At 37.4% G+C, this 22614-nt stretch overlaps 1 protein-coding gene across 4 annotated transcripts in view; it reads right to left on the bottom strand.

Moving 5' to 3' along the window:
- LOC127412789 (glutamate receptor 3) overlaps positions 1–22614 on the bottom strand; it is a 183441-nt gene that overhangs the window by 4479 nt on the left and 156348 nt on the right. For 2 of the 4 annotated variants that reach the window (XR_007892484.1, XM_051649429.1), the window contains exons 13-14: positions 6650–6897; positions 4239–4353 (exon numbers count right to left, since the gene is read on the bottom strand). The exons of 1 other annotated variant lie outside the window; for it this stretch is intronic. Coding sequence is in view for 2 of the 3 variants with exons in the window: in XM_051649429.1 (XP_051505389.1) it covers positions 4239–4353; positions 6650–6897 (363 nt within the window). In the remaining variant the exon portion in view is untranslated. The remainder of the gene's footprint in view (positions 1–4238; positions 4354–6649; positions 6898–22614) is intronic. One more of the 4 variants, XM_051649430.1, reaches the window with a different exon arrangement.

Consider the following 22614-nt stretch of genomic DNA (forward strand, 5'->3'; position numbering starts at 1 on the left):
TAACCTTATTACTTCAAAAGTAATCAACTAAATACTCCCTTACAAAAATCGAGAGTTGCTGTAAACTTGCGAATTTGCCACTCATTATTTTCACATGCAGATAAGCTTTGCAGCAAACTCTTGTCGCCAAAGGTTTGCTGCAGATTCACCACAACCGGTGAAGAGCTGCAAACTTCTGGCAAACATATGCAGCAAATTGCAAGCTCATTTGCATGTGAAAATAATGTGTGGGAAATTTGTGGCAAGTTTCAAGCGAGTTTCCAGCAAGTTTGGCAGAACTCTAGATTTTTTAGGGTAAAGTTTAATCCTCAATCAGCCCTTAAAATAATTTACCATGGTAACCATAGTTTCCACCAAAATACTACAGTTATTACAGTTGTTGTCAATAATGTAACTTATAATACATTAAGTATAAGGATTCAGAATATTTTGGCATGAGGAACAGTGTTGGAAGTAGATTATGTATGATGCACGGGGTTGTTTCGACATGACAACAATGCGTAAATGACGAAGACAGCCCATCTCTGCAGTTTCTACAGACATTTCGTATTCCTTGTGAATTAAGCATTACAGACGTCTGCAGTAACAATTACTTACCAGGCATATATCAGAAAAACTCTTCTCATCTAAATAGGGCTTTAGAGATCACAGTTTCATCAATGCCAGCTTCAAAATGCTTGGCGGCCATATTTGGTAATACCTTTCGAATATAAACAATTAGCATAATATTAGCGGAGATTTCAGATGATTAAAGTCAACATGAAATCAAATCGAAATGCATCACATTACGAAAGTAAAATGGGCTGCAAACATGGTTTCATGTTGACTTTAAGTACTTGCATTTTTTTTTATTTGTTAAAGCATTTTATTTGGAGAAATGCAAGGCACTAAAATCAAATTCTGTTTTGTTAGCAAAACAAACGGGCCCTTGTTCGTCTAGACATAATCTGTTCGTTTGAATGTTATATACATTTGTCATGGACACTCTTGATAAGTGAGCTATGTGGCCCTAACATTTCTTTTAGCTCTGGGAGAGACATTGATTAACAATGTAATTATCATCAGAGTGTTCAGAGCGACTGGAGTGGGAAGACTATCAACAGCGAGGATGGCAGCGGGCGAGAAGAGAACGGGTTGTGTGACTCATGATGTCTGTTTGGTGCAGGTGGCTTAATATGGATTTTTTCTCTCTTTTTTTTTCTCCTCTCTCTCACTCCTTTTTTGTTTTGTTTTCCGCAGCTGGCTGTGTGGCTGGGTCTTGATGCGCAACTGCAGTCTTGCTGCATTAGATCATTAGAGCTAGAACATCCACTGCGTGTTGGCTAATGGGGGGGCTTCAAATCACTGCAAAAAATAGAGAGCTGAAACAGAGAAGGTGATTATAAAAGCTCACGTAACCTTTCACCTTCATCCACAGGCAGGGGCCACAGAGCTTTTGACCAAGCGCACAAACTAAGAAATGAAAAACCTGCTCCCTAACAATCAGCAAATATGAAATAATTGCTTTTATTTTTAGCCCCACTTTCAGGAAACTATGGAAAAGCCCACGGAATGAGAGTTAAAGTCAACATGAAATCAAAATGTACCCTATTTTATTTTCTTAATACATGTTCCTGGTCTTTTCGTGCATGAATAATTAGTGCACATTATTCCAAAGAAAAAACATTCCTTTATAATCTTTCATCAGAATGCAATTATATGACTTGTAAAGGGAAATTACATTCCTTTTCAGCTTATGTCACCTAAATCGTGATGGCCAATTGATTAATGTTAACCAATATTGTTTGTTAACTAACTGGTTAATGTTAACCAATAGCCAAATAGCTATTTATGCATTGTTTTTGGCTACTGTTGTAGGAAATGCAGCTTTTTAATATCTTTCCAATAGTTTACACAGTCATTTAATGGTGGTTAAGATTAATCTAATAAAGGTCACAACAATAATGGCAAATAACGATAGTCTGTTCTCACTGAATACCCCTTTTCACTCAGAAATATGTCAAATTACGGAAGTAAAACGGGTTGCGAATGGTGTTTCATGTTGACTTTAAATAATCCTGTGAACAAAAGTTGGACTGACGTCCCTAAAATATTTAAGAATAAAGAATTGCACAACCTAGTCTAACACGAAACATTTTGATTGGTTTTAAGCGATTAAAAAGCATTCTAAAGTTTATGCAAATGTACATTGAATATTTGTGAATAGTAGAGTGCAAGAGATTTCACTTAAATTAAAATGCTTTTAGTGGTTTCATAAATCCTTTTTTATATTCATGAATTATGTCAAGAAAAGTTATGCTATACTCAGTATTGCAGTTATCCATGTGTCTTCGTTTTTTAACTTATCAAAAACTGTTTATATATATATATATATTGTACGATGTATGATTTTCAGTGATTTTGTCCTTTCATATGACAAGAAATGAACTGGAATGTTATAGGAAAGCACCTACACATCAGATGGCTGAACATGTTCTGTATATATCTACATGTGAATCCTCAATCGATGCATGATTGATTTCTGATTCTGTGTTCTAATTGTTCTGGAGATGACAATTCTCACATATGTGTTATTCATAGCCCCTCAAGACACCACCAATTATTTGTACTGGTCTTTTCCTTTTCTAGCACTGATAACACTTGTTTTCAGTGACTTAATTCAAACAGACTGTGTTTTAGTTCTGTCAGACATTACGTTTGAATATTAATTAGTGTTAAAAATGTATTTTTTTTTTTTGTGGAATTCCCTGCTGAAAAAATTATTCTAAACCAGACAAAAGGTGGTATTCTGGTCTTGGCTGATTTAAACGCATTTAGCTGGTCTCCCTGCTGAGCCAGACTGAACAGGCTGGTCTCTTTTGTTAGTTTTAGTGGGGTTTTGGGCACTTGTCTGGTCTAGCTGGTCTCCCAAACTGGCTAAGCTGGTGTTTAGCTGGTTTGGCTGGTCTTCTGAGAAGGGTCTGTCTGCATCCTGCAAGACTACAAGGTGCGCCTGCTAAAAGTTACGGCCACTTCAAATAACAGGCGAAATGCTAAAGTCTTGCAACAGTTGGATGTCATACACCGTGTTTGTTGTGTTTATTTGAGTCCCACAGCAACCCAACACCAACACCTATCTCAACCCCTAAACCTAATCCTAACCACAAACATAAAAAAAGAAAGAAAAGTTTGTAAAATTAAATATACCGCAACTAAATTGTTATATTGTATACAATCATACCGCCATATCACTAGGGGGCGACAGTGAGGAGAAATTAAATGAAAATGAAGAGGAGAAGAAGCTAGCTCATGCTAAGCTACTAGGCTAACTGGTTAGCATGTGAGCGAATTGGTGAAAACAGAACAGAGAAATGTTTAATGTCACCACTTATATCTACGGGAAAAAAGTTATCTTTTGTCAAATTTACACAGCTGAGACAACATGAATCATACAGCAATTGCATAGGATTTTAAAAGATATTTTAGCTAATAGAATCGCTTTATGTTTTAAGGGAGGCGTTACTTGGGAGTGGACATGTCGTAGGTGTTCCTTGTTGTCTTGCTGGATGCAGACAGATACACTTGGGTTTTCTAACCTGACTAGCTGGCCCAAAACCCCTCTTAAAACATCAGAACAGACCAAAGTAACCAACTAAGCCAGACTTGGAGACAAGCTAAACATGTAAGCTTGTTAAAGCTGTTTTTGTTTTGTTGTTTTTTTTTTAGAAGGTTTGTTATTTTTATAACCGAGTCACTATTTGCTAATCTCAGGCTAACCTAGCATTAAAGAAAACTAGCCAATGAGACTGGGTTACTGTCTGTTAACAGTTGCCTAGCATAATGGAAAGTGAGATTTTAATCTTGAATCTCTTTTTACCATCTGCTAGGTGGACATTTGTCCCAAAACAGTTCACCAGTCTCACACCTAGCATTCTTATCGCTAATGAGCTAGCCTAGCTTTAGCTGCTAACCAGACAACACCAGAAACATTACTAACATGCTATGCATCTGTGTCAACTCCATTAAATATGTTTCTGCTGACATTTTTCTCCTCAGTAGAACAAAATCATACTGGTCATTATCCCTCCTCCATTAGTCAAGTCAGGGTTCTGTTTGGATCTCAGATGGCATAATGTGATGTCACAGGACTGAAAGGATGCTTGTTTTTTGGTTTGGTTCAGTTTGGCTCGATTCAGGAATAACAGGCTTGCCGATTACTCTGCACTATGGTACCCGATTTTGGTGACATTGAGGCTGACCTTGGAGTCACCTCCCCCGCTGCCGCACTCTCCCTTGTCGTACCACCATTTGTTTTTCAATTTGTCCAACAGGCCTTGCTCATTCAGTTTTAAAACTGCCAGGTTAACAGCATTTCTTGAAACAATAAAACATAACTTGTAAGAAAATGCACAGGTCTGTGAGCAATCTACTAGATTAGCATTAGGGTGACCAGATGTCCCGGTTTAACCGGGACAGTCTCGGTTTCATGAGGTTTGTCCTGAAAATTGTTCTGTTGTTAGGCTCATCTAGTTCTAAAAGCCTATCGATTTCTTTACGCAAGTGAGGAGTTTTGCTTTCATTGTAAATGTTTTGGGTTTTTTTTCATCCACGAAGATAAATCAAACATTTTGGATCACATTTGGACAGCTTAACACGAGCTTCTAACACTGATAACTTTGAAATTACATTTTATGGTTTTACATTTGAATGTTATGAATATTTTGTGTTAAATGTTGTATCTATAAGTCTTAAACTGTAAATTCACATGCAAATGTCAAAATCTACATAAACTATATGTACTGTGTGCTATTTTTTTATTTGCATGCAATTCAAAATTTGGGGACTACATAATAATTTAATGAAACTGTAGTGAGGTGCCTAATAAAATTATTTTACACAAATATGATATGCACCAACCATACTAAAAGGCTGTGGTTCTCAACTGGTGGACCGTGACCCAAAATGTGTCTAAGAGGGTCGCAATGCTAATTGGAAAATGCAACTAACCAAATATTTATGCATAGTCAGGATAGCAATGTAAATAAAGCGATAAATAGAAAATGCTTACCATATCTTTTGTTGTTGATGTCAGCAATGTTGGGTGTAATCTGATTACAAAGTAATTAGTTAATTTAATTTAATTAATTATTTAGTCAAAATAATGCAACACATTACATTTTAAATTCGTATAATCAGATTAAAGTTACTGACTTTCAAATAAATTAAATACTTTTAAGTACATTACTTGGGTTTAACAAATTTCTTAAATTGCATTTATGTACAATGCATGTAAAACATGAATTATGTTCATATGTATGTCAGTTTGCATTTCTGTGACAGCTGAAGAGTTACTAACGAGGAACGTGTGCTGCTGAGTGCATGCAACAATGAACAAGGAGGAAATATAGACATTATTTTTCATTTGAGCGGAAAAACTAACTTTTTTGTGAAGTGTTTAAGGGAAGTAACTTTAAAGTAATTAGTAATGTGATTATTTCTACCATGAAGTAATGAGTACTGTAGTTTGATTACAATTTTAGAGAAGTAATTTGTATGGGTATAACTTATTTAAGTAACTTACACAGCACTGGAAGTTAAATGCATATATCCAATCAAACAATACAGTATTTTGGTGCATCTTGGTAGATGCTGGTCAAATTAATATGAATTAATATGAATAAATTGCGATGTTAACATATTAGTTAACTTCTGTGCAATAAACAGTTTTGGTTCTGTGTTGGGTTGCCACTCGATGTCCAATATTAAATTGAGGTCCGGATACAAAACCAGCTGAGAACCACCACTGTACATTTTCTATCGTTTCGATAAAATAAATGACATCTTTTGGAACAACTGTTATTTCTATAATTATAAGTAAGAGCACCTTCTACGATAGAAATTCAAAGGGATACCCACCGCGTGTCCTGGTTTGAGACTTTAAGATAATCTGGTCACCCTAATTGGCATGTAGTAGTAGTAATAGTAACGTTATTGAATACGGTGAGCTACTACTACTGAGAGTCAATTGTAATCATAATAGCAGTATAATCAGAATGGAGAACAATTTGGTTAAATAATTTCACGAATATGAAGGTAAGAGACGCTCAGAGCAAAAAAAGTGTTAAATATTCAAGGTGGCATGGAGGGTTACGCTGTTTCAAACTGAAGTGTGCGGGATGGGGACATTGTCATTGAGAAGGAAAAATAACAACAACAGACACCATGCAATTAACATTCGTCACAAGTGACAGCGCAGCTTTTACAAGCTAAATTGAAAAACTGTTGAACTGTTAAATTAAAAGTGACAATACAACAGTCAGGAAGGACAACCACACAAGACAGACAGAGAGAAATTGAAGGACGGAAACAGACAGCAGAGAGACGATAAGAGAGACACACACAAATGTGAAATGATTGCTTAAATTAGTCACTCATTCTATAAAATATAGATCTCTTTTGATTAGAAACTAACATAAACATTTAGAGAAGAGAAAACTGCATCATCGTTAATCAAATGACATTAAAAATGCATCATACCGTTACCTCTTCATCACAATAGAGAAATAAAGAGAGGATGGGGGGAGGGGGGAGAGGAAATGACATCACAGGACATCAGGGTAGGTGGAATACTATAACAACATGGGGAATATTGTTATATTATTCCACCCACCTTAATGCTGAGCCTTTGGGGGTCGCCACACCATAGCCCTTAGAGTCCAGATTGCCGCCCACTTTCATGGTGTCGCAGGGTTTCCGCTGCTCTATGTACTCGTTCATGGTGGACTCGAGAAGAAAGGCGAATTTGCCCTTTGACTTTCGTACCCGTGCAACCCCATCTGGTGTGGTCTTGGCAAAGACGGAGGGCTCTGCCGATTTCATGTACGACCACATTTTTTCATACACCGCTATTTTTGAACGCTGCACACAAGAGACGGGAAAGAAAAACATATAGACCGTCAATATATCATCATAACTCAAAAGCACATGTGAGATATAATACACATCTTTACAGTTTGTCATCACAGATGCTCTCAATGAACACTAAACAATTATCAGCTTAAATGTTCACATAAGTAAGCGCCACTAAAGTTTCCCTTAACAGAAAATCCATATACAGTACATTGCTTCATCAATTAATGGTGTTACATTTTAATGTCCACAACATACATTACAGAGTAAGGGTGTCTACACGCTAGAGTTACATGTGCACGATCGAGCGCTCTAGCCTAACATTGAGTATGTTTACATGCACACCAATACGCTGATTACTCCCAAAAATCAGCTTATTTAAAAAATCTGACAAAGCAAGAAATTCGCATTTACCTGTACATGACATTTTAAATAATCACGTTATTCTTTGCTTTTGACGTCAAACCGTGAAGAGGTATGCGCACATTATATAAGCCGGTAAGAATGCCAGTTAAGGTGTTCACCTGCAACGTGAAATCAGTGTAATGGGCAAAAATCTACCCACGTCGAACGGTTTATTTTTACGCCGTTTATGACCTTACACCGATAAAGGAATGTGTTTAATGCGTTTACATGACCAAAAACGTTGTCAGCTTATTAAGCATAACCATTTAAGCTCTGAAGGTGTTTTTAAAGATTTCCTGTTTCAGTGGCATACCCAAAATTAAAGGCTTATAACTTGATATAAAACAAAACAAGGAGGGTCAATTGTTGGTATCATTGTAAAGAAAACTTTTCAAATTTTTTTAATGATATAGACTATGATAAATTCTGAGACTCTCAGCCAAAGAAACTGCTGAAAAATCACAAAAATCACTGCTTTTGTTTTGTTCCCAATCATGTCAACTGTATCTGAGAAACTTTTTATTGATACGACAAAGCAATCAAAAGTTATAACATTGCAAAAATAATTTATCATAGTGTCCAAAAACATCTCCATGTGCCCAAAAGCCTCTCCAAACAAAGACAATATAATTATTGTACAGAAGAACTAATTACACATGCAAACACAACAATGACTAAAGGTTTGCATAGCATGGAGACATGATTTTAGTAATGAGACTTCACAGATTCTGAGTTTCATTCTGTGCCATTTGAGTCATCATTGAGTCTGTCATTTACTTGGTGCCATTTTATGGTGGCCATATGTAACATTGTGCTTCGTGTGGATTATATTATGATCCATAAATCAGATTACCTTGTGTGTGGGCTCATTTGAATAATAATGGTTTCCTCTAAGTACTGGTATGTCATATTTTATGTTCCGTTTATTTTTTGTGAAGTTATAAGCGAAAATGCGGCATCCAAGCAACACCAACATAATTGTCACAGTAATGTTCTTAGCTATCACTCGCTATATTTTTGTTTGTGAGTAAAACAAATATTCTGGCTGTATTCTACTCTTTGAGAGCTTTCCAACAACATATGACACATGGCTGTTTGATGAGTTTGATGTTTTTACTGACTGCAGTAATATGTACAGTGCAATTTGTTTTTTATCAAAACAGAACACTTCTGATTTGTCTGCAAATTTCAAAGCAATTTTTTTGGTCATAGTGCCTTCATGCATTGGAAAGCAGAGCTTCTAAGTTTTCAAACAATATCTATTTTGTGTTCAATTTATCAATTAATCAAAGAAATAGATCATCTATGATCAAAATAACATTAGTCGCAGCACTAGTGCAGACAATGCGCACAGATATGGTTAGGGTTAGGGTTAGGTCTGCGTGTGTAGAACAACTGTGCTCCATGCAGATTGTCCGCATGTTACAGAATGTGCTGTTGATGAAATCTGCATCATGCACACTGTGACAAAGTATACTTTGGCCTTTCACCACACTTTAGAGAAAAAACAGTTTACAAAAGTGAAGCTGTATCATGTTGAGAGAATTTTAAATGTAATGAACCTTATTCATGAAATGTGAGCAGAACAGATACATATTGAAATTGTTAGTGAAACCATTCTTATGTAAATTGACTTCCTATTCCTCCTATTCCATCTTAATATTCAGAGACAACATTAAGTAAGCCATTTGTAGGATGATTTTCCTAAAAAGTGTAAACAATGAAGCTCTATCGTTATTTGTTCAAGTGGTCTGACATGTCAACTTCTGTCTCGATCAGTGGTATGAGTTTGCAAGCTTTAATTTCTCGCCAAATGTTGACTCGCCAGCTGGTCGGCTACTTTTCTGGACAGCTAGTTGATTGTGCAAGCCTTAACAAAGATATCTAACAATTGGTACTTTAACATATCAGATTTCAAATCAGAAAATAGGGCTCTGAAATTACAATATTTATTGTGTCAAGGGCAACATAAATGATGACAGCATATGCCATCATAGACAACTGCATCAGCAAAAATACCACAGTGGTTTTGTTCCAAAGCACCAACGGAAACAGATGGACACTTTGCAGGATCGTCATTAAAAGACACAATAGCAGAAATGTATCAACCCCTTTGCTGTCCAAGCTTAAAAATGTAGTTTGTTGGAGCACTTGGGCAAATGAAGAAATTCTGTGTTGGATGAATCATTTCCCAGCCTTTTTAACACATCTGGGAAGATTTATGTTTGATGAAAGCCAAACGATGCTTCAACCCACAATATCTGTTGTTAACTGTTAAACATAGTGGAGGATAATACCTAATATTATGGGCTTTTGTATCATGGGAGCCATTACATCAAATGAATGTTGTATATGCTCATATACCAGCTGAAGAACATAAGGCTGTGTTTACTGCTGCATTATACACTGCAATCACTATTCCCTAAATTCCTGGAGGTTAATGCCACCATACTTCTGGCGTAGCCAAATTAGTCCCAGGCCCACCCGGATTATTAGAGATTATTCTTTGACTTCAAATATATTCAGTATTTATAAAAGAGTAAAAAAAAATAATAAATTCTGATTTCTGAAAGTATGGAAGAACTGTTCGAATGTTCCGCTTCTCTGTTGTTAAGGAAAATTTGGTAAAAAAAAAAAAAAATTGGGTGAAAATTTGGCCCATCCTTTTTTGTTGAGGACCACCCAAAAGTTATTTCCTGGCTACGCCCTTGCCCCACACACACATATAAACACATTAAAAAGTAGTTTAATAAAGACTAAGATAAAGACAAATACTTCCATGCCCGCCTTTATTATTGGATGTAATCTTTGCACTTTAATGGGATGTTCTGGAGCTTAACGAGAGGTTTTTCTCCAGGAAAATGGTGTTATGTCCCACTACCAGTGCTGGGTAGTGCCGGATTACATGTAATCTGGATTACATAATCAGATTTAAAAAAACTGAGAATTTGTAATTGGATTACATTACATTTTATAATTTGCATAATCAGATTACAGTTTAATTTTTATGGATTACATGATTTCATTCTTTATTACATAACCAACCAGGAGAAGGCAATAACTAATTTATGCGTAATCTAGTGATTATACTCCATAATTTTAAAAGAGCGGTCTGAGCCATAGCCTGAAATATGTGTTACCAGGTAGAACTACATACAATGCATCAGAAGAGGATTCACAGCGCTTCACTTTTTCCACATTTTGTTATGTTACAGCCTTATTCCAAAATGGATTAAATTCATTATTTTCCTCAATTCTACAAACAATACCCCATAATGTCAACGTGAAAAGAAGTTTGTTTGAAATCTTTGAAAATTTATAAAAAAAAAAAAATAAAAAAAAATCACGTACATAAGTATTCACAGCCTTTGCTCAGTTCTTTGTTGAAGCACCTTTGGCACCAATTACAGCCTCAATTCTATTTGAGTATGATGCTACAAGCTTGGCCCACCTATTTTTGGGCAGTTTCTCCCATTCTTCTTTGCAGGACCTCTCAAGCTCCATCAGGTTGGATGGGGAGCGTCGGTGCACAGCCATTTTCAGATCTCTCCAGAGATGTTCAATCGGGTTCAAGTCTGGGCTCTGGCTGGGCCACTCAAGGACATTCACAGAGTTGTCCCGTAGCCATTCCTTTGTTATCTTGGCTGTGTGCTTAGGGTCGTTGTCCTGTTGGAAGATGAACCTTTGCCCCAGTCTGAGGTCCAGAGCGCTCTGGAGCAGGTTTTCATCAAGGATGTCTCTGTACATTGCTGCATTTATCTTTCCCCCGATCCTGACTAGTCTCCCAGTTCCTGCCGCTGAAAAACATCCCCACAGCATGATGCTGCCACCACCATGCTTCACTGTAGGGATGGTATTGGCCAGGTGATGAGCGGTGCCTGGTTTCCTCCAGACATGACGCTTGCCATTCAGGCCAAAGAGTTCAATCTTTGTTTTTCATGGTCGGAGAGTCCTTCAGGTGCCTTTTGGCAAACTCCAGGCAGGCTGTCATGTGCCTTTTACTGAGGAGTGGCTTCCGCCTGGCCACTCTACCATACAGGCCTGATTGGTGGAGTGCTGCAGAGATGGTTGTTCTTCTGGAAGGTTCTCCTCTCTCCACAGAGAAATGCTGGAGCTCTGTCAGAGTGACCAACGGGTTCTTGCTCACCTCCCTGACTAAGGCCCTTCTCCCACGATCGCTCAGTTTGGCCAGGCGGCCAGCTCTAGGAAGAGTCCTGGTGGATCCAAACTTCTTCCATTTACGGATGATGGAGGCCACTGTGCTCATTGGGACCTTCAATGCTGCAGAAATGTTTCTGTACCCTTCCCCAGATCTGTGCCTCGATACAATCCTGTCTCGGAGGTCTACAGACAATTCCTTGGACTTCATGGCTTGGTTTGTGCTCTGACATGCACTGTTAACTGTGGGACCTTATATAGACAGGTGTGTGCCTTTCCAAATCATGTCCAATCAACTGAATTTACCACAGGTGGACTCCAATCAAGTTGTAGAAACATCTCAAGGATGATCAGTGGAAACAGGATGCACCTGAGCTCAATTTTGAGTGTCATGGCAAAGGCTGTGAATACTATGTACGTGTGATTTTTTTCGTTTTATTTTTAATAAATTTGCAAAGATTTCAAACAAACTTCTTTCACATTGTCATTATGGGGTATTGTTTGTAGAATTTTGAGGAAAATAATGAATTTAATCCATTTTGGAATAAGGCTGTAACATAACAAAATGTGGAAAAAGTGAAGTGCTGTGAATACTTTCCGGATGCACTCTACATTGAAAAATGTGAGGTCCCATTTCTTATATGACCACATAAAGAATAACTTCTTTTTCAAAGGGACACGGGGAAATGAACTGAGCAATGCAATCTTTGCCTAACAAAAATTATATCCATTGACCAAGACTCCACATCCAATCTTAAGAGGCATGTGGAGGTTCTGTATGTTCTCTATACTTGTATATCTGTATATGTATTCTCTCAATATAAAGAATTTAAATAATTATTCTATGTATCATCTAGCCAGATGTGCATGTAGCTTCCAAAAATTTATACACTACATTAAAAATGCTTAATACGGGGGAGCCTGGGTAGCTCAGCGAGTAAAGACGCTGACTACCACCCCTGGAGTTGCGAGCTCAAATCCAGGGCGTGCTGAGTGACTCCAGTCAGGTCTCCTAAGCAACCAAATTGGCCCGGTTGCTAGGGAGGGTAGAGTCACATGGGGTAACCTCCTCATGGTCGCTATAATGTGGTTTGCTCTCGGTGGGGTGCGTGGTGAGTTGTGCATGGATGCCACAGAGAATAGCATGAAGCCTCCACACGTGCTATGTCTCCGCAGTAACATGCTCAACAAGCCACATGATAAGATGCGTGGATTGACGTCTCAGACATGGAGGCAACTGAGAGTCGTCCTCTGCCACATGGTTTGAGTCACAATACCACCATTAGGACTAGGAGCGCATTGGGAATTGGGCATTCCAAATTGGGGAGAAAAGGGGAGAGAGAGAGAGGAAAAAAAAGAAAGTGCTTAATACAATCCACAAATACACACAGGGTTATTTGGTTTCTGTTTTAAATTCTGTTTCTAAATTAACGCACAAATAAATGACAAACTGTATTTGCACCCTGCATCAGTAATGTCCAAATCCACCTGTCCATAATTCTAGGCACTCTTCTGTAAAAACACATGTTGTAAATAAACATTTCAGAGGTGTCCGTCACATGCAACTTTATTATTTTTTACCATGCCAATGCATGACCAACACCCCCCCCCCCGGTGAACGCATGTCTTAGGTTGAAGAAATATTCCAGTTTCAATACAAGTTAATTTCATCTGACAGCATTTTTGGCATAATGTTGATTAACACAAACATTTATTTTGACTGTTCCCCCCTTTTCTTTAAAAGAAGCAAAAATCGAGGTTACAATGAAGCACTTCCAATGGAAGTGAATGGGGCCAATTTTTCTGATGGTTTAAAAGGCAGAAATGTGAAGCTTATCATTTTATAAAAGCACTTACATTATGTCGTCATGGCAACAAAGTTGTAAAATTGGATATCATTTTACACAGTAAAGGTTAGTAAGTGATTTTATCACACTAAAATCATGTTAACACTCATATTGTTTATGTCTTGTGGCTATACTTTCAAAACAGTGAGTATTTTAACGTTTACGGATTGGCCCCATTCACTTCCACTGTAAGTGCCACATTGTAACCCAGTATTTTATTTCAACTCGTCCCTCATTTTCTTTAAAGAAGCACAAATCTGGGTTACATTGACATTACACTGGAAGTGAATGGGGCCAATCCATAAAAGTATGGCCACAAGATGTAAACAATATGTGTGTTAAAATGATTTGAGTGTGATAAAATCACTTACCAAACTTTTCTGTGTAAAGTTTTTTTTTATTTGACAACTTTGTTGCCTTCAACGACTCAAACAACTTTACAGCTCAATTAATAGTTTTAAATGTGCTTTTCTAAATTATAAGCTTCACATTTCTGCCTTTAAACCCTCCAAATATGGGCCCCATTCACTTCCATTGTAAGTGCCTCACTGAAACCTCGATTTTTGCTTTATTGCACTTTATTGAACTGATCATTACAAGAGATAATACTGTATGAGTGCTATTAACATTGAATCAAGATGAAGTCCAGGGTGCCAGTGCTGCGTTCCAATTGGCATACTATCCATCTTATATAGTATGTGAGATAAGAATTAGTAGGGTGACCATATGTTCTCTTTTCCCGGACATGTTCTCTTGTTCTGACCTGAAAAAAGCATCCGGCCGGGATTTCAAAATTGCCTAAAAAGTCAGGGATTTGGCGTTGTCTTCACATTAATCTTCTCTTAACAGTTAACCATTTTTTTAAATGGCAGCTGTTGTTATTTTATGTTATTATATATAGACAATGATGGCAATTTTAAAGGTAAACAGTGTCCTGTTTTTGGACAACCACAATATGGTCACCCTAGAAGTAATGCTTTCCAAATCATAGTAAATTGAAAGTTTTTTTTTTTCCAGTGGATTTTCGAAGCATGTAACCTTGCATGCTTTACAGCTAATATTGACAAAATGCCATGCAAAAGTAGTTGTATATGTATATATTAGGGTTAAGTTAGGGTTACTTGTTTATGAATTCTATCTCAAGGCTACATCCCAGTTTGTGTGTGTGTGTGTGTGTGTGTGTGTGTATATATATATATATATTATACTGTATTTTATACATTATTTATTATATATCATTAAATATAGATTTTACTACATTTTATGTATCAGAAATGTTTTAGGAATATCAATACAGTGCTGCCTTGCAAACACAGTAATAAAAGTATAGTTTAACAGGACACATGCTAACATCATGCTATATGGACACAACGCAAACCCCATTTTCCATTCTGTTGGAATCTTAAAGCAATTTTTAACATTTAACAACTGATATAGAGGAGTAGAGACAGGAGCTGCTCCTGACCCAATCAAGGCCAGCATGAGAGTGACAGGAGGTGGAAAACAACCATCTTCTCCTCCCTTCAATTTTGTCAAGAATGACTGCCATCTACACTGTGCCGAGCTCGGGGTCGAATCATTCAGCTTGCCCAATGAAAGAGTCGCCACACCGCAGACCTCACATTGGATCCAGTTAGAATGGGAAAAGATTGTGTTTACCGTGACTGCTATTCTTCAGGGCTGTGAGAGGAGTTGAGGAGCAATGCTTCTGAAGACAGTTATCTCATATTCAGAAAGACAGGTCGTTTTTAGACAGCAGAATTAAACTGCGCTCAGTGTAACGGCGCCAGCTGCTGTGCTTTCTCTGTGTGTCTTACAGAGGACAAATCTGCTGTGAAAGGCTACTGTCATAAATGCCACTGAGGTGAGAAAATGCTGAACAGGCTGATTATCTTTTTCTTTGTATTAAGACCATTGCATTCAAAAAGTTTTTCTTACACGATTCTCAGTTTATACATAAAGGTGCACTCAGTATTTTTATTTTGCTAATTGCTCAATGTTTAAACAAAGAAATAGTAGGCTTAACAGTAGAATATTATTTGTGAAAAATCTTTAAAATTATGTACACTCAGGGGCGGACTTTGCCTAGTGCTACGGTAGGTAACCGCCTAGGGCCCCCAGATTCCAAGGGCCCCCTAAAAATACATATAATATGATTTTTATTGTCATTAATGCTAAATGTGTGCTGAAATTTTAAATATCACTGTTACAACACCAATACGAATGATATTGCTATTATTTTCAGCACCATCAATGCAAACAACCCCCTTCCCCCTTAGATCAGGATGTAATGGAATACTACAAGGTTTTTATGCATCTAAACAAGTTCATAAAAGGTGAAAGTGAGTCAAGCCGCTCGGACAGATTTGTGTGATTTCACCGTATACTCTGTTGCAAGTTACAAGTTAAGCTACATTGTTACTAGTTCAGTTTGGTTTGAATTTGTGGAAAGAACTGTCTGAGTCCAGACTTCCTAAGGTAACACTGTCTTTCCAATAGGATCAGATTGCTGCACAGCCTGCACCGCCACCCACCGCTGCTTCCACAAGCAGAGCATTCACTATAGTCACCAATACACAGTGACGATGTTGATTATGATCTGTGCGTTGACACTCATACATTAAAAAATAACCAAAAACCTTTTTCTCAGACCTTATTTAGCAGCGTAAATCTAGCAAACTTTTTTATGTTTTCAAATGTAAAAGTTGATCAAAGCCTTCTGGAAACATGGAAAGTCAACTTTTAGTCTAATAATTTGGATATAGTTAATTCAAGGTCAAGTTGATGGAAGAAAAGATGCATAAAGAAAGAGGGAGAGTGAGAAAGAAGAAAGGTATTGTAGTGGTATGTATTGTAGTTCATAGTAGCCAGATTGTGTGTTTTTTTTTATAATGTGTTGTCAGACATTATTATTCACTCCTTTTTAGAAAGTTGGCACAACCAGGGGGAAAGACACAACCGCGGACACATTTTTGTTTGCTGTTTGAACAGTCAGACCGATGAGGTATCTCAGGACACTCACTGTATTTCAGTGATATCTTTCAGGACGTAGGAATATTTTCTCCATACCATTCTAAATAAATAAATAAATAATAATAATAATAAAAAGGCTTTCAGCACATTTAAGAGAAAACTGATGTAAATGTGTGTCATTGAAGAAGGCCCCATTCCTGTACTTTGCCTAGGGCCCCCAAATTACTAAGGGTGTACTCACTAGGCGATCTGTACCGTGCCTGAGCACGTTTGACCTCCAAAGTCCAGTTCATTTGACTAGTGTGATTGCTCTGGGCACGGTATGCTGAACCGTGCCTTGGCCCGCTTGAAGAGGTGGGCTTGGGCACGGTACGCATCTAGTGTGATCGCTAACCGTGGCCGAGCATGGAACTCGAAACATGACGTCAATGATGCGACTGTTCCATTTAACAAACATGCTGGCAAAGGGATCACTTTGGTCTACAGCAGAGGTGCAGTGTTTACTAAAGCCGACGAGAGTATACAGGAACAACCAGATACAACACATAAGAACTCCGAAATATTTGGTAAAATTCGCGACTACCTTCGTGCTCGTGGATACCGAAGAACCATTGAGCAATGTCGTGACAAGCTGAAAAAACTGTGAGTACGCCCTTAATCCACCCCTGTGTACACTCACATGAAGACTCTAATCATATCCCTTCATGGCTGTGTCTAAGTCTTGCGAGAGTCTCAATCGCTGTTACTAAGGTTAGGATAAGGGTTAGATTTAGTGGTAGGGGTAGGTGTAGGATTTCTGTGGGACTGCAAATAAATACAAATACAGTGTGTGAACGTCACATGCGACTCTCGCGAGACTTTGGGCATGAGCGCTGTCATGTTAAAATCAAATGACCAGTCGGATATTACTAGCTTTATCTCAATAATCACCTGTTATCGGACGCTTTTACTTATGGAATTCATTCAGGTAACTTGAAGAAAATGGACAATAGAGTAAACTAATGGGTAAAGTTTGTTAAGACAAACTTTGATGTTGGCTTGTCAAAGCTTTGTCTGTAAGTAAGTTTTAAATTATTGAAGTTTGAAGGTTATAGATAGGTTCAGAGGTATAAAAATTACTTTGACTCATTTTATTTAAAAAAGCAAAAATAGAGATTACAGTGAGACACTTACAATGGAAGTGAATAGGGCCAATTTTGGGAGGGTTTAAAAGCAGAAATGTGAAGCTTATCATTTTATGAAAGCATATACATTAATTATTATGTTAAACTTTGTGCTACAAAGTTGATTTAAATTGTCATTTTTACAGTCGTTTAAGGGTTTTAGGGTTTATGGCGTTACGTCATCATGGCAAAAAAGTTGTAAAACTGTATACACTTTACACAGAAAAGGTTAGTAAGTGATTTTATCACACTAAAATCATATTAACACACATATTGTTTACGTTGTGTAGCTATACTTTTGAAACAGTGAGTATTTAAATGTTTACGGATTGGCCCCATTTGCTTCCATTGTAAGTGCTTCACTGTAACCCAGTTGAAATACATTTTTGTGTTAATCAACATTATGCCACAAATGCTGTCGATTGAGCTTAACTTGTATTGAACCCGGAATATTCCTGGAAAGCCTTGTGTGTTTGTTTACATTTGACTTTTTTGCCAGTTCGAGTTTGAATAGACTTGGCCCATTTAAAAATGTAGTCAATGTAAGTCTATGGGATTTTAGAGATATTGGGTCAACCACTGTTCAAAAACCATAATTCCTATCAGTGAGAAAAGACATAACAACCAGAGTAAGAACAGTCTGAAGGTCTGTGCCAAGTTTGGTGGATGTAGCTTGATGGCTGTAGGAAAAGTTGCAATTAATATTATTGGTCTTTGTTTATGGATTTTGGAAAAACCCTAATAAGCTCAAAGTGCAGAACAGTATGTTTGCTTTTTCAAGCCAACATAATAATAGTTCAAAGCAAACTATCTTCCACTGGCTCTAATACCCAGTTTATCTGTTTAGTAATCTGTATTACTGTATGTCCTGAATTTATTCCACACATTGCAGGTTGCTTTCATCATACCCCTCTCACATCTCTCTGCCGTCACCTCTAAGAGCTTATTATGGTACCATTCACATCCACCTTATATCACTCGCAACATCTCGCTCTCCACTAAAGCTTAACCATTAAATTATTTGGTTCCAGGATGGAACACATTTCCCCTCACTGCCAAATACAACATTTCGTCCTCTAGACTGTTTGGTACTCAGCTGGAGGTTTTACTCTGTTAACAGTGTACAGCGGTCCCAAAATGTATTTGGACCCTTAAGCCACACTTAAAATGTATGAGTTTTACTGCATTAGATAGCAAAATATCAAAGCAAGAGGCATCTGCAAACAAATGCTGCAAGAGCTTTTCTCTGAACTAAGTTCACTTCTCTGAGCCATTTTTGCTCACTGACTTTTAATCAACTGGTATTAAGGTGATTTTTAGTTGATGTATTAAGTCAGTTCTTCTCAAGTTCACATAGGAGTCCTAGTAGAGTAACCACAGGCGTAGTTCATTACATATCAGTCCGTATTCAGAACTTTTTCTCAGAAGCTCATTCAAGTTCAGTCTGTGAGGTGCATGTAATTTTCTGTGCATCTGTATAATGTATAAGGTTTTGTGCCCCTGTCCCATATTTCCTCAGCTGTAAACTGATTTTAATGCTGTAGGGAAACAATAGAGTCATCTTCACCTTGCAGAGTTATGCATTATATATACTGTAGGTTTGGATTAGAAATAATATATGTGCTCAGAGACTTCCTAACCCCTCCTGCACATTCATATAGCATTGTAAAGCTCATAAAAGTTTAAAATGCATGAAAGGAAGTTTGAACATTTCATGACTAACATAAGACTGGACTGGACGGACCACACAGCTCCACAGAGATAGAAAGGTCAGTCTATACACTCTGCTTTAGTTTTTTAATGTGCCCAGCGGGCAGCTAGAAGTTTCTACCAGTCTCACCAGCTTAGGTAATTTGAAAGACCTGAACAAACCTAATAACGAAGGCCAGCTCTGTTACCAACCAGACAACTAAACCTGGATTCACTGTAAGATAGAGGTGGGGGAATCTTTTCATTTAGCAGGAAGATCTTATATTCTACTATATTCACTGTAAACACTATTATTTCAAATTGTAAATAATAAAAAAAAAAAAAATAGTTTTCTCAACTTAAGCTTCAATTTTTTTTTACTGTTCTTTCTAGTTTTAATTAAGTTAGCATTACTCTCGAAACTCAAAAGTTGTCATTAATAAAAACATTTAAGTCGTGCTAATTAAACAGTATGTGGCAGGGCAGAGGGCGGGGCCGGGCCGTGATTCTGCACGCCCGGCCCCTAATCAGGCTGATCAAGCCCGAGAGGGATAAAGGCGACCGGAGACAGCATTTCGAAAGAGAGAGAGTTACAGGCAGCTGCCCGGCATGTGTTTGTCTTTTTAAGTTAATCGTTAAACTATTATTTATATTGTTAAGCTGGTTCTCACCTCCTCCTTTCCATTGAACTTTGTTACACTGGTGCCGCAACCCGGGAAGGAGGAGGGTTGCGCCGTAGTAGAGTCCTCGCCACTATCATCCACCCCGACGGACCATCTGCCAGAGGACAGTGGAGCCCGGCCGCCTGAGAGTGGAGGAATGGCCACCGACCGCGAGGGGAGGAAGGGCTCCTAGCTGACCGCCTGGAGCATTCAGGGCCGCTGCCAGGGGCGGATGAGACCCCTACCAGCCACTGAAACGCGGCGGGGTCAGAGGACCGCTGACCACGATCGGGGAGGGGCTCCTGGCTGACCGCCTGGGGTGGGAGAACCGCTGCCAGGGGCAGGGGAGACCCCTTCCGTCCACCGAAAACACGCCGGGGCGTTGCGTCCGCCAGGGGCCGGAGAACTGCATAACTACTGTTGTTGTTTGTACAGTAGCTGGTTGATAGTTGTGATTTGTGTAAAGTTACAATTAGGGTGATTAGTGTTACCTCTGGTGAACTTGGAGCCTGTTAATTTTAGGTCATTCTTCTCTACTCTCTACTCTACTTTACAAAAGTGCAGATTTATGTGCACTAAGACGTACTGAGGAGAATCCAATGTGCCATTTGGCTAATCAAGATTCCAGTCATAATAAGACATGCTATAACTCAATTTAAATAATTAAATAAAAACAACAATACTTTAATTACAGATGAGTTAAGTTTACTTGTAACTAGTTGACATTACTTAAAGAATTAAGTTCAGTTAACTTGAGCCAAATAAGTACGTTTACTTAAAAAAAGCATGCAAACTGATTGCCTTAAAAAATCTAAGTAAGGTCAACTAATTCGATTTACAGTGTAGGACCATTAGAATTTTTGCATTGTGACATTATTTTCAGGACAGTTAAGCACATTTTACCACCCTAATACTCACTATTGTATTGCATCTGGTCAGTGTTTGGTAAATTTCTCAAAAAAAGTAATCCACTACAAATGACAAATTCTGTATAATCTTGAAATTTTACTAATTCTTTAAAATGACTAATTGTTCATTAGAATTGTAATCCGATGATTTGACTGATTACTTAATGTGAAAGGTAATCACAGTACTATCTATTTTACTTTTTAAGTTACTTTCTAAAAACCTTAACAGAAAAGTTTGTTTTTCCACTCAACAAATTCAAAATAATGTCTATATATCCTCCTGGTTCACTGTCGCACACAAGTGATACACACAGCACCTCAAGTGTCTCCATTACTATGACTCGTTACTCTTCCGCTTTCATTGAAACAGATGTACATATGAATGTAATTCATGTTTTAAATGTATTCAACATACATTTTTATTTATTTATTTTTTTAAATATGTGTAAACCAAGTACTTAAAATTAATGAACTTAATGGAAAGTCAGTAGCTGTAATTACAAGAATTTAAAATGTAATGCATTCATTTTAAATAAAAAAGTAATTAGATTACAGTAGCTAACTACATCCAACCCTGCATCTGGTATTGTCTTTCTAACTTTTTTTTTTTAATGATGATTCTCATTACTTTAATACAGTCTTATTTATTTTTTACTGTATGACATTAAAAATACTGTTTTGCAATGATTTTTGTAAAAATGTAAATCCATTCATTTTAATTAACCACCTGAGACCCAAGCATGAGTGCTGTGTGCATTTGCCATTCCCATTTTTGATTTTTAACTAGTTGCACCTAATAAACATGCAAATAATAATAATAATAATAATAATAATAATAATAATAATAATAATTTTTTTTAGACTAAAATTTTTTCCAAAAAATGTATGTCTGCATATGTGGAAAGTGGGAAATTTTTTTGAATTTTTCAATAATACCAAGCTATAGAAAGTCAGTTTTTATTTTAATTTAAACTATTTATTATGTTTCCAGGAGTTTTGGTTATTCATGTTTTTGAGAAGTTACAGAAATTAGCATATATTATTCTTATTCAGAGTAATGGCCAACATCATCCAATCATTGCCAACCATGTTAAAATAAAATTATACATTATAAATTCTTAATCTATGTACTGATTACCACTGTCCCGTGTGTGCCAAACATACTGAGTGTTCCAAACATCATCTGCAGCCTGAATCTGAAATTTTGACCGAATGTTAGAAGTGAATGGACTTAGCTGCAAAGGAAAGCTACAGGATGCTCCCTTGCTCCCTAATTAGCAAATGACTTCCAGTGTGCTGTCTGTCTGCACTGGTCTCAGAACAGTTTGAAATGCACCTTATTTTCATCCTAACTCCATATAAAGCCTCTGAAAGCAAAATTCAGTTTTTGGATGAATCCATTGATCCTCAATGTGATAATGCACAGTAAATATAGGATATTTTAAGGAAAATGAGCCTATAGTCCACATACGTGGTCATTGTGTTTAACAGCGTGCCTTTTCGCAATAAATCAATGACATTTTTAAATGGCATATCGGATGAAACTTCAGACTCTACTCTTTTTATTCAAACAGGTTTTAATGTAAAAACTGAATGAGGTTTCTTACCAGATGTAGTTTTGTTGCCAATTCTCCCATAGACAAAGTCCCTAAAGACAACGAGATCAGCACCGTGTTGTTTTGTCACATGACTCGGTGTGTTGAAAGTTTAACACTTTAATGACAGCCTAGAGTCTCCTGAACTGAGATCAGTCGGTTTAAAAGAAATTCAATTATGCATTGCCTATAGCGAAGCCAAAACGTAATGTCCATGCATGTGGATGCGGGGTCTCAGGAGGTTAAAGGCAGTGCAACAAATGTCAACATGATGTATACATACTTTAACATATACTGTATATACATATATATATATATATATATAT

The sequence above is a fragment of the Myxocyprinus asiaticus genome, chromosome 22, assembly GCF_019703515.2.
Source record: "Myxocyprinus asiaticus isolate MX2 ecotype Aquarium Trade chromosome 22, UBuf_Myxa_2, whole genome shotgun sequence".
In the NCBI taxonomy this organism is placed as follows: Eukaryota; Metazoa; Chordata; class Actinopteri; order Cypriniformes; family Catostomidae; genus Myxocyprinus; species Myxocyprinus asiaticus.